General features: G+C 43.3%; 1 protein-coding gene and 1 long non-coding RNA gene across 2 annotated transcripts; both read right to left on the reverse strand.

Moving 5' to 3' along the window:
- Positions 1-5,757: 5,757 nt before the first annotated feature.
- On the reverse strand, positions 5,758-15,044 carry LOC119652815 (importin subunit alpha). Its single transcript, XM_038057139.1, has 5 exons — positions 14,772-15,044; positions 14,399-14,712; positions 13,765-14,335; positions 6,592-6,739; positions 5,758-6,493 (listed from the first exon to the last, which is right to left on the reverse strand). The coding sequence occupies exons 1-5, from the start codon at positions 14,826-14,828 to the stop codon at positions 6,042-6,044; spliced, it is 1,542 nt and encodes a 513-aa protein (XP_037913067.1). The 5' UTR covers positions 14,829-15,044; the 3' UTR covers positions 5,758-6,041.
- A 1,881-nt stretch (positions 15,045-16,925) lies between these two features.
- LOC119653023 lies at positions 16,926-17,394 on the reverse strand. The gene is made up of 3 exons (XR_005249631.1): positions 17,247-17,394; positions 17,031-17,184; positions 16,926-16,973 (listed from the first exon to the last, which is right to left on the reverse strand). It is a non-coding gene; the product is annotated as an uncharacterized LOC119653023 (long non-coding RNA).
- Between the last annotated feature and the right edge of the window lie 66 nt (positions 17,395-17,460).

Genomic DNA, 17,460 nt, shown 5'->3' on the forward strand with positions numbered 1-17,460 from the left:
ATTAAACTTCTAGTTAGCCCTATATGCGATTTTTCACAATCGGTGCAGGTTATCTAATACATTCCCCTTTTCTCGCTATCTTCCTTGGGGTCCTTTCTAATCGTGTCTTCAGTTAGTGTGGTCTGCTGGTAAATACCACTTGATGTCATGGGGTAGGTAGATGTCAGTGGCCGCTCCGAGGAGCCAAATTAGCGCTTTGGTGCACCGTTTTGATGCCACAAACTCCTAAGACCGTGACTGTTGTTATGGGAGCAGGGAGGCAGAGTCCAGCCGGTTCGGATCTTCAGCCCGTAGCATTCACGAAGGAAAACAACTCTCCCACCCTGCAGCTAGAAATCTCTCTGAGGTCCCCAAACAATGGTTTACCCAATGTTCGCAGCCTGACTAGCCAGAGCTGGACAATCGCAGAGAAAGTGCATGAGGGTTTTCCTTCCTTCCCCGCAGCTTCGACAATGCGAGTTGTAGGGTATACCGAGCCTAGCGGCATGCTCCCCTATGGGCCAGTGTCCCGTGCAGACCGCCGTAAGCTTGAATACATTTGCACGCGTCTGACACAGGAGCTCTCGTGATCGGGCTATGTTATAAACGGGCCAAATTCACTTTGACTTGGCACAGCTTGTAAGCCTTCGCCATCTCAAGGCTACGGCTGCTAGGTAGCGCGAGTAGACTCGGTCCCCGACAACCGCCAGCGGAGCACCGACTGCATTCGCCGAAGGACTGCCAAGAGCAGAGCCTTGCCTAGCCAATCCGTCAGCCCGCTCATTCCCCTCTATGTTCCTATGCCCGGGAACCCAGAGGAGAGTGACTTGAGCGTGCCAGCCAGAGCATCTCTGCACTGCCCCACCAGCCTGGAAGATGTCGCTGAGTACAAGGCCTTGATGGCCGCTTGGCTCTCGGTCAGAATGGCTATGTTACGCTTGGAACTCGAATCACGCTCCAGCCATCGACAGACTTCCAATATCGCCAGTACTTTCGCCTGGAATACACTGGCGTAACCTGGGAGACCGTACGACTTAGACACAGTGTGTATTCGAGAAAACCCCCACACCGGCTCCACAGGCCATCGTTGATCCGTCCGTAAAGAATACTGTACTATTATTTACTAACGTCATATTTTCTTAGGATGTTTTTCACCTGGTAGCTAATTTGGGAAAGGATGATAGAAACTCGACGTTTTTTAGATGGTCCCGCTTGTGCAAAAAATGTCGTCAGGTTATTCTTTTCCAAGGACGTCAAGGACCCCAAGGAAGATATCAAGAAAAGCGGAATCTATCAGATAGCCTGCACTGCAACTGGCCCTCGAATACAGGTATTCGGCATTAAAAAAATAAAATTTGTCTTTTTTTTAGATTCACGATAGTTTTACCTGACACGATAGGTCAAGCCTTCCTATCTTCACATTGCCTTTCCTCTCTTCGTTTCCTTATGGTTCAATGATTTTCAAAAACAGCTAGCCCTATCGAGAGTAATCATTTTACTTGCCGCTTCTGGTCTTCCTTGACTTCTGCCAACTTCTTAAGCTTTCTACCTTAACTACCTCTTAAAATTATTTGGTTATTTGATTTTTTTTTACTTTGAGCTGCCCGTTTGCTATTGTGGATTACTGCACCCGAAATATATTGTTTCGCGATTTTCATGGTGATAATTCAATTATTTATCGCTTACATAATTACATAATGGGGTCGGAAACCTCTTTTGAGCCTTTGTCTGGTTGGCTCATATAACTCGGATTCACCACATTTTTTAGTAATAGTCTTGGTCCACATTCACAAATCACTTCGGATCAATCCATTGAGTCCTTGTTAACGCGAATAAAATGATGCATACATTACTGTAAGGCGCTGCTTGCAGCTTTCAATGGTCGGTTAGCAGTAAGAACCATAGAGGGCGGCAGAGCACACGACGTTGCGATAAATTTTAAATTTGAGACATTTGTTGATGCGTCGATCGAAAATTTCATCCAAATTGCGTTGACGCGTGAACAATTTATTCCATAACGCAGTTCACAATTGATAGCATTGATCCGAATTTTCGACAGGTCGCTGCCACTGGCAAAGATAGTGCCACGATCGTCGAAAAATCTATTTCATTTAGATTCAGTCGAAGATCGTGCTACGATCACCTTTGGACGAACAACCTGGCTTAGTTCACAGCCTTTTCAATGATGTCCTGAATGCTGATGAATTGGCCAGCATTTTGCCGGCGTGGTTTGATTTCACGTTTTTTAATGCTCCTAATGGTCTCCAGTCACGTAAATGAGATCATCTCTTCTCATTTTCCTGAAGTTGCCGCTATTTAGTTCGTAGCGGGCCAGTATGGTCCTAACGTTGTTTCAACGGTGACTCGACTCGTAGAACAGTAATCAATGGCCAATGTGGAGGAGCGATGATCTCATAGAGAACGACTTCGGTGTCAGTGGTGATGAGGAAATTTGTTTCCCAATATTCGCAATATAAAATGTAAAAAGATAAGACGACCGTTTGATAAACCATGGGTCGACAAATACAAATTCGTGTCAGCGGAAAATGAAAGTGGTTGATAGAGGTAATTGGTGTGTCAGTGTGCAGCTGCGTCAGTAACCTTCAGAAAGCCATATCTGTTTGAACGTTTGTTTACGAGATTCATATTTTTTTCATGTTGTTGATCCTGTTCAATCATGGAAAGAATGCAAGTGAAAACCATAGGATGCTCTCAGCGAACTACGGCGACGTTCGACGTCGACTATCAAACCATATTCGACCGTCTATGTTCCATGAAGAAAATCCACGATGCAGGGAAATGAGTGCCCCCATTAACGAAAAGCAGATGGAGAAAAGGAACATGGTGTATGAGTTGTGTCTCCCGCTTCCGTTCGTTGAGCTAGCAGGTGATCTATCGGAGCAGCAGAATGGGATTCACAGAGCGAAACAATAGCAGCAGTCATGGACCTGGGACGGAACACTTCGGCCGCTGGTAAGTGCTGCGCTGTGGTGACGATGGATATCAGGAGAGCTACTTCTTTTTTAACAGGACGGACGACCAGCCGAAGGAATATGTCGTGACAACAGGCTCCGTATTGAGGCCCTTGCTGTAGAATATAATGTATGACGTAGTGCTCGACGTTCATGTGCCAAAAGAGACAACGTTGGTTAGTTTTGCAGACGACCTTGCGGTGGTAGTAGTTAAATCCAGCAAGGTGGATGGGTTCTTTTCTGGGCGGGAGCACTAGACAACACGACGAACCAAAGAAGGATGATTTCGGTATACTGGCCAATCGTGCTGAGGGTGTGCAGCGCATATAGTTCGGTATCCGGTGAGGCAGTTTGTCATCGCGGGGATGGTTCCCTTGGATCTTCTCGCGGTTCAGACACACTGTCTCTAGCGGAGACGGAGAGAGAATCCGGTCAAAGTAATTGCGGGCTTCCGAAAATCGACTAGAATGGAGCTCAACAGGAGATGGCAGCAACGGTGCGGTAATTCCGAAAAAGGACGCTGATCCCATACACTGACCCCTTGTATTGAGAAGTTGAGATACAATGGGGTCGGAGAGCCGGTGTCGATGAAGGAGTTACTATTGTTGATGAGAATATAGTTGATCTGCGTCTTAATGTTGTCGCTATTAAAACCTAAAAGGTGCAGCCACCGTTTAATACGTCAAGTATTTGTGGGTGTAAGGTTTTGTGTAATACTAAAATCAAGGATATGCATGCTTGCTTTTGTAAGCCGAACGGGGCGGGCTATTAATGTGGAGGGGTCTATAGCAGTTTTTATCACATTTGCTCTCCATGCCCCAACTCTTCTCATCACCCTATTCTAATGTAGACTTTGATGTTCCCGTTCCCCAGGACCTTCACAAGTTTCTCCATATGACCGGTGTATGCATCAATATTGAGTGTATAGAAGCGAATTTGCGTCTCGTGGTTCACATATTGACTTCCTTCCTGATGTTATTACTACAACAAGCTGCCCACTTTTCGGCAGAACCGGAATCAACCTTGGCAAATGCATTCCTTTGAATGGAGGCATTTGCCTCTATATGAACAAGTATGCGCTCTTATATATTACATTTTCTTCGCTTGCAAAGGGATATAATTCCCATGAGTGACCACTTTTGGTCCCATATAAAAGGATATGTTACTTTGAATATCTCCATGTCAAAAGATACATTTCTCCGAATAGCGTGGTTTACTCATCAGAAGATGAATGTGTTCACCTGAATTGCTTTCTGATTCTCACCCAATACATTTTACCTCTGACGAAGAAAGTGATTGTTCTTTAACAGAAAAGTGGCATGTTTTGCGTGATAAATGATATGACAGTTTACTTCCCGACGTAGACAGGTGTTGACAAAAACTTAGAGCTTTAAAGTAGCAGTGGGGGTCACTTTGTGCTACTCTCACAGGAGCCTAGAAAGACTAGTGTTCACAGAAGTCTCATCTTGATCTAGCGTCGAGATAACTGCACTTTCAGATTTTCGAAAGGGTAGCGAAAGCCAAGCTATTGCTGTTAATGCATCAGGCAACATCCATTTCGGAGCTACCACGCTTTCTAGATATACAAATTGATCGATGCCCTCGATGCTTCGCCCATTAATGCAGATCGGAAGAGTACGAAAATCCGTTAGGCCGAAAAGCTTGGTTTAGTTGGTGTTTATCTTCAATCCAACTCTATTTGCCTCTCTTTCCAAATCCAGGGCGATTTGAACAAGCTCTAGAATCCTATGAAAGATCAAACAGATGTCATCAACGCAGTCGAGGTGTTTGAGAAACGATATCATAATCCATTAAACTCCTCCACGTCCTCCGGGAAAGGCAGCATGAAGAACGTCATCAATAATATCGGTGATAAGCTGCGACGTTGGCGAACTCCGCTTTGTGCCTCAAAATCCTCTGAGATTTTACCTCGGACCAGCAAGTGACATTTTGCCCCTTCATATGTTGGTCCGACAATAGCTATTAGTTTCTCCGGAATGCCCCTCCTGCGTAAAGCACGACAGATACACTATGGAAAGTTTTCTTGAAATCAATGAAGAGAAGGTGAAGTGAAGATCTAGCTTTTGAGATAATATGCTATCGATTATCTTTGTAATGGCAGGAAGGATGTAGACCCCCCTCCAATTGTTACATTCAGAACGGGTGCCCTTCTTGGGAATCTTAAAAAATCATGCCCTTCTTCCACCCTCTGGACGATCTCGGATTCGCAAGATTTCCGTACGAGGGGAAGTAACAGATCTGCAGTAATTGCAGCGATAAATAACTTTGGTCATTTAACCCACGAGCAATAGGGCTGGCTTTACTCAATATGTTAGTCGCTTCAGCTATCGTTTAGTAGTGGGAAAATTTTCTTCTTGTTTCCCCGTCCCATGTGGCAGCCGGGAGACGAATCTCATGTGTGTAGTTCTCTTGTCTTCCGAAAAGGGCATGATTTTCCTTGCCAAACCAAAAAGAAAAGTTAGTAAACGGTCCAGTTCTCAATGGACTAATTGAAATAAGGGTTTAAAGTTCAATTTGGGTAGGCAGACTCTATTACACCATACTACTGCACGACAATTCTAGATTTCAATCACGGCGATCTTCCTAGAATTCCACTCCGACGACAATATTTCGTGAAACCTTGGCTTAGTCTACTTCATCAACAATCAGTGTGCAACCACCGGGATAGATGCCATATATTCGGATACCGGTGGAATATTCGTATGGCAAGTAGAAGAAAGTAAATATTGTAAAGAGTTGCTGCGTAATTAATCCGCCTTTTACTCAAGAAAGACGAAAACACATATTTGGGGTCCAAATTATTTTATTTTTTTACATTCAGGTCTATGAAAATTGTGACATCTTATAAAATAAGTCTTAATTGTTTGAGATAAGCACAATCCGTCTCTAGCAAAAAGGGACATCCGCACTTGGCACATGTATCCAAGCACCGACCCTAGAAACAAATTGTCATTACATATGTAAATGAGGCTCTCTGTCAATATATGGCAGGAATGAGAGAGCGAATATACAACATCATGATCATCCTAAATCTAAACATAAATAACAGTCTAAAAAAAATAAAAGTTTCTAAAATTCAAACACCTGCTTCACCTCTCCGGTGAACTCGTACTCACCGCCCGCTTGTTTCGGGGCCAGATTTTCATCTTCTTGCGCCACAAAGTACGTGTCCACCAAGGTGAAGGCTTGATTGTAAATTTCTTCGTTTTGGTGATTTTGTAGCGCTTCGAGTTTATCTAGCGCTCCAATTTCTTCCATAAGCAAACATAGAGACGATGTACCACCCAATTTTTCGGCAAGATTGAAAACATTTGATATACCGGTCAGAACAACTTTAACGGTCCGGGCGTCGTTTGAATTCAACAGATCACAGAATGGTTTTAGAAGATCGAATTTTTCAATGAGGGAAACCACTTGTTCGGGCGTGCCGCTCGTCGTGGCATTTGTTACGACCCATGCAGCTTCTTTCTGGCATTTGAAGTCGCCGGTGACTAAGACTTTGCGGAGTCTAGGGAAAACGTCTGGAAATTGAATGAAAAATTGTTTGTAAGACAGGAAGCAGGGGAAATTCAATAAGTTGGGTTTCTTTTTGATTTGTATTTCTTTGATTTAAACTTACCTGCGTCAATCACATCCTGAATTTGACGTTGATTTCCCGCCGTGATATTACTTAAAGTCCATGCGGCCTCTTTTACAATGTTGTTCTTGTTATGTTCCAGAAGTTTGGCTAATCGTGGTAATCCGCCAGCGTTAATAACAGTATCGGTCTGTCAAAAAAGAGAACGTTTGTTATTGAACAGATTCTCAACCCTTAATAAGGTAGATACAATTTAAAATACTCTTCTTAGGACACACAATTGCCTTAAGAATAATAGTGAAGCTTCGCAATGTAACGGCTGGAAGGAAATTCTTCCAGAAATGCCGCATTCTACTCCATACATTGCCTCATTACAAATTTTGTACATGAATTTATATTCTGGAATGTTATCATGTGGAGAAATGTATATACCTCGCCCTGAAAAAAGACTTGTAACCATTTGTCTCCAAAAGACTCGTAGCCATTTGTCTATAATTCTCCTTTTCTAGTGATTACGATAGTGCACGACTTCCCAAGGACAAATCTGATCGGGAGGCGTTAAGATCACCTTGTGTTCGCCAAGGAAATTTCAGATAGAAGCATGATCATTTGATTGGTCGCCTTTCCACGGGCCAATGGTATCAAGCCTATATAGGTCATTAGCTGCTTCCATTTTCACCTCCAAATGATTGAAAACAACTTCGACTGCCGTGGTCGGCGGTCCAGCAACCTGTCCCAGCAACTTTCTGCTCTCTCGGCCACCAGACGATGCAAACCGGTACTCTTGCACGTTTATGCGCCCTATTAGGCAATGTGCCAGAATTTCATACAAATCTTCAGTATTAGTAAACATTTTGAGTGCACACCCAGGTTGACGGTATGCGAATGATGTTTCTAGTCCAATAGGCGGTTGTATGGACTGTGGGCTGTTCAGGCGTAACGACAGACCTGTCAGATCGTGGATACCTGGCTTAAAGTTTCGTGCTTCAATCGAAGCAAACAATCTCCCTTATCTCTCTGTTGACTTTTTATTATTATCGTTTTGTTTAAGAACTGATGCGCTGGACCAGCATGTAGTGAGTTGTCTCAGTCAGATTTGCCTTCACTGGTTGTTTCCCCATCTTCACTATTGTTTTGAGTTGCATCGAATATTTCTGGTAGCACTAGATCTAGGATCTGTTTGGACAGAGATTTCCTTTTTTCCACGATTTTCTTTCTTACACTGCTCAGCAAGGGATCATAAGTCTGTTTAACATCAGCTCTCCCACGAAAACTTTATTGCAAAATTTTGCCAGTAAACGCGAAAGTTTTTATTTCGGCCCCAGCCGCCTTACCTAGACAACTTTCTAGTTGCATCCGCAAAAGAGGAGCAGCTTGAACATTTACGAAAAATTTTTGAACGACTGCCAACGTTTATTAAATTAAAGTAATTCCGTCGAAATGTGTTTGGAATTAAGAAGATAAGAGCACCTAGATTAATCGATCAAAACGGAACCAAACCAATCCCAACACAAGTGGAAACAATCAAAAGTTTTAAACGCCCGACAAATTTAGTCAAATTGCGAAGATACCTGGGAATCGGAAATTTCTGCCGCTGCGATATTAGCGCCTTTAAACTCACTTACAAAAGGCTACCGAAAAACGATCAAAGATCCGTTGAGTGGAGAGAAGAAGCTCAAGCTGCTTTCGAATTGAGCAAAATTTAATCGCGAATGTGACACTTTTAGCGCATTCAAAGCCTGGAGCACCACTAATCATCACATCGAAGACTGACATTGGCGCAATGCTGGAGCCAAGACCGAAATTGGAAGCCACTAGAGATTTTCTCCCAGAAGCTATGCGAAAAACAAAATGAAATACTTACGATAAGGAACTCCTTGCAATTTACGAAGGAATCAAACATTTTCGCAACATGTTTGAGCGCATGAGTTTTATGTTCCGAACAGATAACAAACAAACGACTTACTTTCACCGTCAATCAGCATGCAGACAAAGCTGCCCCAAGCAAGGGGCAACTATTACGATTTTTTCAGTTGACATCGCCGAGAAACAATACATCGAACGGGAATTACAAGAAACTCTTCGACAATAACCGTCTCTGCATTTACATCCAATAAATATCGAAGAGAGCAAGATAATTTATTTGGATATTGAATCAGGCAGTATCAGACCGTATATCCCTTCTGTACTTAGTCGCAAAATTTTCAACAATTTCACGAACTGTCACACCCAAGCGGAGCACAACAGAAATACGTGTGGCCTGCATCAGAAAAGATATTACAAGATGGTCAAGAATTTGCATAGCATGCGTCTAAGGTCAGCAGACACGTTAAAAACACCTCTCAACAGTTCTTAAAACCTGACACACGTTTCCAACTTATACATCTTGATATTGTGGGACCCCTCCCTTCTTCCCATGGATTTATCTACGCGCTCACTATCATAGACCAGTTCACACGTTGGCCAGAAGCCCCCAGATCCCCACTGACACCGTAATTCCTGGTTCCGATCCGGGCATGGGGGATATTGAACCCTCGTTTGCTAAAGCATCCGAGATTTCATTTCCCTTTACACCACAATAACCAGGTACCCAGAGTAGTTTCACCGTATTAAATCTAGAAACAGCGTTCCATCGATTTCTACATTCCTGAACAATTTTTGAAGTGATCAAGTGTCTGTGTCTTCTTACCACTCGGAGAGTTAGCGAGTTACAATCCTCTGTTACCATCTTTATACGTTTTTGGACATTCTTAGTGTAGTGGTAAACTACCACAGGCTTTCCCACCACGACAAGGTAGTGTCTGAGGGGGAGTTCCACGGTATTACTTGGCTTTCAAACTACAGTCAAGGAAGACCTCAATTGTTTAGCAACTGAGTTGGTCTACCAGAGGAATTCTTCATCAGCAATGGCATCCCAACCGGCTGCCAAATAGCCGCCGAAACTGAACTTGAGAGAATGCAGAAATTTCGACCCACAATAGTCAATCGCTTACACACCAACATCTCATTCGTGTGCAACGTCAGCGTTCAGGAAAAAAAAATGCATATACACCTGCATCTGGAGGAATCATCAAAACATACTCCGGTCCACGAACGAGGAAAACTTCACAGAAATCAGTGTCAGTCGACAGGCCGAGCGTCACTTAGGGGGTATTATGGGACACCGACTCCAACGAGGACTTTTGAGTTTAAGCACAGCATCTTTGCAGCACTGCACCAGTCGACTAAACAGAATGATAAGCAAAACACGTGTACCTTTTCCGTTAATTTGAATTTTGTTCTAATAAACTGGTTCGTTGAAAAATCATGATTTTTTTATAAGTGATGAGAATAACGAATTAGTGGAGTGCGCTATGACCCCTCCACATCTTCAATCAAACATAACAAGAAGAAAAAGATTTGCCAAATCAGCATGGGTTTGCACCAGATCCTTCATATTCCCACCTACAAGTTTAAGTACGTGACGAACTTCTGTGGTCAAAGGGTAGTATAGGTCCCAGGGCAAAACGTGGATGGAAGCATAAACCTGGGAAACCTGCTGAAGCAACACCAACAACTCTACTACCAAATCCTATCTCTACCTCCACCTGATAACCGCTGGGAACTGTTCCTAAACGAAAAGCTGCAGACGGAGAAGGACGAAGGCGAGTCTCCCACACCTAAAAACGCGACAAATTGTCCCAACTGGTCCTCCAGGTTGGGGGTTGAGTAGGGCTGACAACGCTATACGGAAAACTGAAGTTACGAAGCCACAACAGGAGCCTCGAACTGGATAATACAATGACGAAACCAGCAACGACAAAGGTATAACGATTTGCGCATTTTCTCATGGAACGTGCGCTCCTTGTACAGAGATTTAGCTTGCAAGCAGCTAGCCGATACCCTGTTCCAATATAGGACTGATGTAACAGCGTTACAGGAGATGCGTTGGGCAGGGAGCGGTTCCCTGGAGAAGAGTCGCTACACCATATATTATAGTGGCCATCCAGTACTGCTTCTTAGTCAGCCAAAAAATGAAACCTGTTGTTGTCGCTTTTGAAAATATAAGCGAAACGCTATGCACTCTGCGTATGCGAGGCAAGATTGGAAATATAAGCCTCATAAACGTTCACGCCCCAACAGAGGAGACTGCAGAGTCGGAGAAGAATACAAAATTATACTTGGGGATTTTAACAGCCAAGTAGGGAAGGAGCCCGTATTCAGGGGTTGCGTTGGCTCCCATAGCTTACATCAAAATAGAAATGATAACGGACTACGGATTATCCAATAAGCAGTGTCACACGAAATGTTTGTTGGAAGTACCTGGTTTGCGCGGAAAGCGGTCCACCAACATACGTGGGCTTCTCCAGACGGGACCACTTTCAACCAAATTGACCACGTGTTGGATCGAACGCCGCTACCTCTCAGCCTTGATGAATGTCAGAAAATATAGGGGGGCCAATATAGACTCGGATCACTATCACATTGGCATAGTGCCCGGGCTCGAATGACAACACCACCCAGAATCCCCTCTGACGATCAGGTAAGAGTTAACACTAAAGCCATCCACAACACAGCCCTTCGCAACACCTATAAGAGGGAAATGGATGCCGCAATAACCGCGGTAAACAGAGGACCTGGAAATGAAACATCAACAAATGATCTTCACAATCACCTGAAGACCGTTATCATAAATACGGCCATAAACATACTTAGCCCCAGCCGCAAAAAGAGTCAGAACCGCTGGTTTGACGATGAATGTAAACTAGCAACGGAACGGAAGAATGCTGCATACCGAGTAATGTTGCATTGTCAAAGGACGCGAGCACACGCGGAGACTTATCACGAATTCCGGCGAGCGGAGAAGCGACTTCACAGACGGAAAAAAGAGAACCAATAGGTCTGTGAACTCGAAAAGTGCAGGGAGCAACCGCACCAAGCGCGGAAGTTTTACCAACAAGTCAGCAGGATGACGCCTTACACACCTCAATCCTCATCCTGCCGAGACAAAGAGGGAAATCTGATTTCCGGCAGAATGGGCATATTGTGGCGATGAGTTGAGTACTTTGATAAACTATTGAACAACCAGAACGTCGACGAGTTGAAGGTCCCGTCAACTGAAGACGACGGACAAATACTGTCACAACCAAGTGTAGAAGAAAAACGTCGTGCAATTCATCGACTTAAAAATCAAAAGTCGCTAGGAGCCGAAGGAATTACAGCAAGTGGTTCATCAACTTGTGCTTAAGGTGTGGGACAGCGAATCAACGCCTGAAGACTGGCAACGAGGCATTATCTGTCTCATGCATAAAAAAGGGGATATCACGCAGTGCAGCAATTATAAAGGTATCGCGTTGCTGAGTACCATCTGTAAGATATTCTCCGCTATCTTGCTAAGCCGGATAGCCCCATACGCCCAGCATATCATTGGCCCATACCAAAGAGGCTTCACTCCAGCCAAAACAGGTCAGGTTTTCTCTCTGCGGAAAGCGATGGAAAAACTGTTGGAATATGGGCATCAGTTGCAACATCTTTTCATCGACTTTAAAGCCGGCTATGATAGCATAGCCTGGATAAAATTGTACACGGCCATGAGAGAATTCGATATCCGTACGAAATTGCCCTATCATGCGTCCTTTTCAACCTGATTCACCTTTTCAAAGTGATTCGCGATGCCGATGTAAATGCGAGAGGCACCATCCTCTTCAAGTCCACCCAACTAGTGACTTACGCTGACAATATCGATCTCATGGGAAAAACAACCCGAAATTTACAGTCTACCTTCATCTAGATCGAGCAGGCGGCGCGAGATCCTGGGCTGCACATTAATGAAGGCAAAACGAAGTATATGGTGGTAATAGAACGAACAACATCGAATCGCACTGGTCAAACGAAAACAATGAAGATAAGAGACTACAACTTTAGACCGTTGAAAATTTCTCCTAAGGTCGAAAATCACAACCGATAACAGCTACGATGATGAAATCCGCCCACGGTTGTTGGCAGCCAACAGAGCCTATTTCAACTTACAAAAACTGTTCCACTCGAAACGTCTCACCATAGGGTCAAAGCTCTTACTGTACAAGACAATGACCTTGCCAGTCCTCATGTATGCCTCGGAGACTTGGGTTCTTAGCAAGAAGAATAGCGAACTATTGGCCGCGTTCAAGAAAAGAATCCTCCGAAGAATTTTTGGCCCCCTACATGAGGATTGACGATTCCGTAGCCTACACAATGACGAAATCTATGAGCGATACCATGACCATCCGGTTGTGGATAAAATTCGGCTCAATAGGTTACGGTGGGCGGGTCAGTTAATCCGTATGGACGAGGATGATCCAGCCCGGAAAGTCTATAAGGGCAATATCTATGGTAGAAAAAGAAGACGAGGCAGACCCTGCCTAAGATGGAGCGATGACGTAGGTCAGGACGCCAGACAGCTTTTAGGGATATCGAATTGGTGGACCTCGGCGCAAAACCGGGATGTTTGGAGTTCCTTATTAAGGCAGGGCTCGACCGGATACCGGTTGTTGCACAGTTGATGATGATGATGATGACGAGCTCCAAAAGGAATTGAATGAGGGCAACGAAAGATAAATCTTTCACACGCGTCTATGAAGACAGACCTCAGAGCCTTGATATTATCCCACGTTGAATGTAAAAATTAATGACTTTGTCATATAACGAATCATACCTGGTGCTAATTGGAGCAACATAGTCTGCGGACTGTGTCTGCTGTGGAGTGAAGACAAACGACCACAAAATTTTCTATTGTAAAAACACACAAAACATAGGGACAAATATAGAGTAAGATTTTTGGTTCCTTCCCTCTCCCTTAACTCTTACAGGACCTGGCGCTTTTTTTTTCTTTTTCCTTATTCACTCACCAAACTCCACAGCAGTAATAAAAAACACAAAGGAAAAGAACAACATAGGACATAGGAAATGTTTCTCTTCTGAACGAGCTCTAGAAACTAAATATCGATACCGCTGACTTCATAGGTAACAATTTGCCGGCGGTCCCATCAGGAACCATCGTGATCCGTTGCCGCCACATTTTTAACTTCATGGGGCTCTGATAAACAACACTCAAATACACGTATTTGATCCATCTCCTAGCGTCCCTGACCTATTTGATTTTACATCAACGAAACTGTCTTAATTTCTATTGTGAATCCTAAATCATGGAACTGACCTTCACCTAATAACAATTGAACGTAAGAACAAGTCACTTACCTGCACATCTGTGCCTGTAACAATATTCCCAACACTCCTCAGCGCAGGCACAATAATGGACGGTTCGTCAATATCCAGCAGCGAGACCAATCGACTCACAAGTCCCGTGTCAATGATCGCCTGAATTCTTTTATTCTCGTCGTCAGTCACATAGGAAATAGCCCAGCATGCATCGGCCAACACCTGAGTATCATTAACATGCAGCAACCTTGCTAGCAGCGGCAGAATCGGTTGAATCTTTTCGAACGGCGGCGACGGGTTCTTATTCCTGCACAAGTTCGACATGAGCCACACAATATTCCGCAGGAAAGACAACGGGGTCGTCTCGCTCACAAGCCGGAGCAGGGGCTCAATTGCATTGTTGTTGAGTACAATATCGCGAGCAACCGGCCCATCGCCTGCAATATTTCCCAGCGCCCAGACCGATTGTTCGGCTACGGTCATGGTAGGTGATTCCAAGAGTGCAACGAAATACCGTACCGCATCTGCGTCTATCACAGTTCGAGTCTGTTCTGAGTTGCCGGAGGCTACGTTGGTCAGGGCCCAGGCGGCTTCGAACTGTAGTGGCGGGCTGTGAATGGAAGTTTAAAAAAGTTAGTCCTGAAAGTAAGGAATGCAAAAGAGGAGGTCGTACTTTTCGAATCGCTTCAGGAAGGAAACACACAGGGGGACGATGCCGTGCGAGATCATCAGATCAATTGGAGGATTCTGCTCGCGGCTCAACATTTTCCTGGCCGCTTGGACGCCCATGAACTGGCGGGCGGGATCACTAGACTTCATTGCTAGGATCATGTCCTCTACTTTCATAGCAACCGGCGACTGGCCATTTGCATCTTTTAGTGGCGACGTCAGTTCATCTTCGTTGATGTTTCTGCGCTTGAGCATTTGATCCTCTTTCTTTGATTTGCGAAGCTCCACGGTGATTTCATGTCGTTTCACACGCATGGTCTGGAAAGTAGCCATATTACAATCTAATCAGTCTTGGATATGTAGAAATTCCCAATTACCTCTGTGTTCTTTGCATGGTTTTTGTATGAACCGAGACGAGCTGTAGCGTTTTCCATTTTTTTCTGTTTTCGGTGGGACGCGCACGTTTAAAATGAGTTTAGTCGTGATTTTTGTCAAAATTTGTTCGATATTTCAATGTCGATGATAGAAAATAGTCAAGAAAACCACGTGAACGAACCAGGACTGCACAACACCTGCACAAAGGCTAAATTGAAATTCAAATTAGACAACGGTCGACAGATGAAACCGTTCAACTGATCTGGCGGGGATCGAGGCTCGCGAAGTTGGCAGTGTTTATACGTGGATTGATGGCCAGGGGGCAGTAGGATCGTTTTGGCGGTTACATTGGACGGCTTTTGCCGCTACTTAAGGGGGCCATCCCGTGTGTCGGGTTGAGAAATCGATTTTTTTTTTTGCATGAATTGTATCTATATATATTGGAGAATATGTGGGCAAAGGGATATTCCGAGTCGTTTAGAAATTACAGTGTTAAACAGATAAAGAGTTTGCAGAGTACTCACTCTAGCCGCGGCTGCAAACTCGAATCTTTTTTTACCTGAGCCTTATAAACTCGAACACAGGTATAAATATAAAAATAAATAATAAATTGTCTAAACTGATTTGCTGTTTGGAATAAAAAGGATAATCCAGTCTAGAGTGAGCACTGAAAGGCTTTCAAGCTATACTCAGTTATACTTTGTTATAAGTATTGTGCTGTTTGTGTGTTCAGTGATTTTTTTAAATGGATCGTACGAAGGGAGATCGCTTGAACGTTCAACGTCATGCTCGCACTAAAAAACGAGTATTTCATGGGAATCGATACTTATCAGAGAAGAAAAAGGACTTCGTATCAACATCAGCAAAGAAACTTTTAGCAAGCATGAAAATGGATGTTCCAATTGCAACAAGTATTGTATATCTGTATTGGATTTTGCTGGAGTTTTCTTCAGTATTTCTGCAAATAATAAAATATACGTAGTAGTAAACAAGGAATGCGTAGTATATGTCGAGAAAAGAATGGGAACGCGGCTTAGAAATGCAAAGGAGAATCACCAAGGCATTGGTGGAAAAGGGGCTGGAAAACTTACTAATAAGGTTATTAACGACCTCACAACATTTTTGGGCTAGCTATTCGTCGACACGCAAATCCGATAGAAGGAATGAAGCAAGAAATTTGGGCAACTTTCTTCCATAAATGTTCTACAGACGAAAATCCTCAGCATCAAAATTGTCCAACAGGCGAGGACAGTTGGTGCAAATGGCGTAAATCGGAAGCTAAAGGAGAACTGGATAGTTTCCACCACGAGAAGGCACCTTTGACTGAAGAAATTCAAACAGTCATCAAACCAATCTACGAAGATTTGTCACGAGATAATCTCTTAAACAGATGTTTAGGAGCAGAGACCCAGAATAACAATGAGTCGTTAAATGCATTGATCTGGACTTTCGCTCCTAAACACCTTCATTCTGGGGCCAAGGTCGTGAAAATAGCCACTTTTCTGGCTGTAATTATTTTCATTGAAGTATTCAATGGCATTTTCAAAATACTAGTGACAATGGGATGTCAAGTTGGTCACATATGTCAGGTTTATGACGACCGCCGCAATGAAGCGCGAATTTGGCGGTCCGAACGACGATCGACTGGCCTCGCTAAAAGAGCCAGAATTGAAACCAGAGAGCAACAATCGGCCTTACAAGACTTTTTTGAAGAAACAGAGGGTGCTCCCTATGGACCAGGTATAGCAGATTAATGGTGAGTTAACATTTTACTGATGACAATCACATTTAAATTTTCAAATACGTTTTTCTCGAAACTGCATCTTGAAAATCGCCTGCCACCATAGCTCAAAATCTATCCAACCAAATTCTTTGAAATTTTCACGACTTCTTTAATACATATTTCTACGGTCCGCCAACTAGGATAATTGCAATCCGATGGGTAATTTTTTTTTTATTCATAAAAAAGCCGTAAAAATTATTAAAAATTAAATTAAGTTTAAAAGCCCACCAAAAATTTACCTTTTAATATTTTCTGATTATCAGAGTTTGCGGATCTTGGAATATTGTCCACATTAAAATGCTGCTTAGTTTTTTTTCTCAGATGAACACAGCGCCCTCCAGCGTGGCAGCAGAAAAACACCTTTTTTTGGAGATGGGTGCATAAATTGACACGTGTTCCGAAAACTAGCTACGATATCAAGCTGAAAAATTTATCACATATACGAGAGATATCAATAAACATATGGTGAAAAAATCACGTTTCTATCTTTATCCAGTCCTCCAAAATAATTTTTCCAAAAAAGGCAAAAAACGGCCTTCACACGGGATAACCCCCTTAAGGGTTTGCCCTTAATTGTTGCCTGTTTGTGTCGGCGATTTTGGTAGCTCAACTTCAATGAACTTCCGTAATTGCTGAAAAGCCGGTGTCCTAATTATATTCAAAGTTTCTATTGTTTGTATTTTATCTAGTTTACCATTTAGATATTTGTATTCCAAGACCAGTCGCTTTATATCTTAAGGTTGTATCCTTACGTTTGTATCAATTATTTCAAATTATACTTTTCTGGTAAAGAGAAGATAAAAGATAAACCTTAACCTGCCGAAGCTAAAACAGTTTGGATTCAATGTTCCTTACCCTTCCACAGCAGCTTCCATTTCAAAAGCAATGTTTTGACGTCCAACCAAGTG

Source organism: Hermetia illucens, chromosome 3 (genome assembly GCF_905115235.1).
Source record: "Hermetia illucens chromosome 3, iHerIll2.2.curated.20191125, whole genome shotgun sequence".
In the NCBI taxonomy this organism is placed as follows: domain Eukaryota; kingdom Metazoa; phylum Arthropoda; class Insecta; order Diptera; family Stratiomyidae; genus Hermetia; species Hermetia illucens.

Coding starts and splice junctions, on each gene's coding strand:
- LOC119652815 (XM_038057139.1), bottom strand. CDS start 14,828: ATGGAAAACGCTACAGCTCGTCTCGGTTCATACAAAAACCATGCAAAG. Junction 14,336..14,398: donor TTCCTGAAGCGATTCGAAAA/GTACGACCTCCT, acceptor TTCCATTCACAG/CCCGCCACTACAGTTCGAAG. Junction 6,740..13,764: donor TTACAGGCACAGATGTGCAG/GTAAGTGACTTG, acceptor CTTTTTTGACAG/ACCGATACTGTTATTAACGC.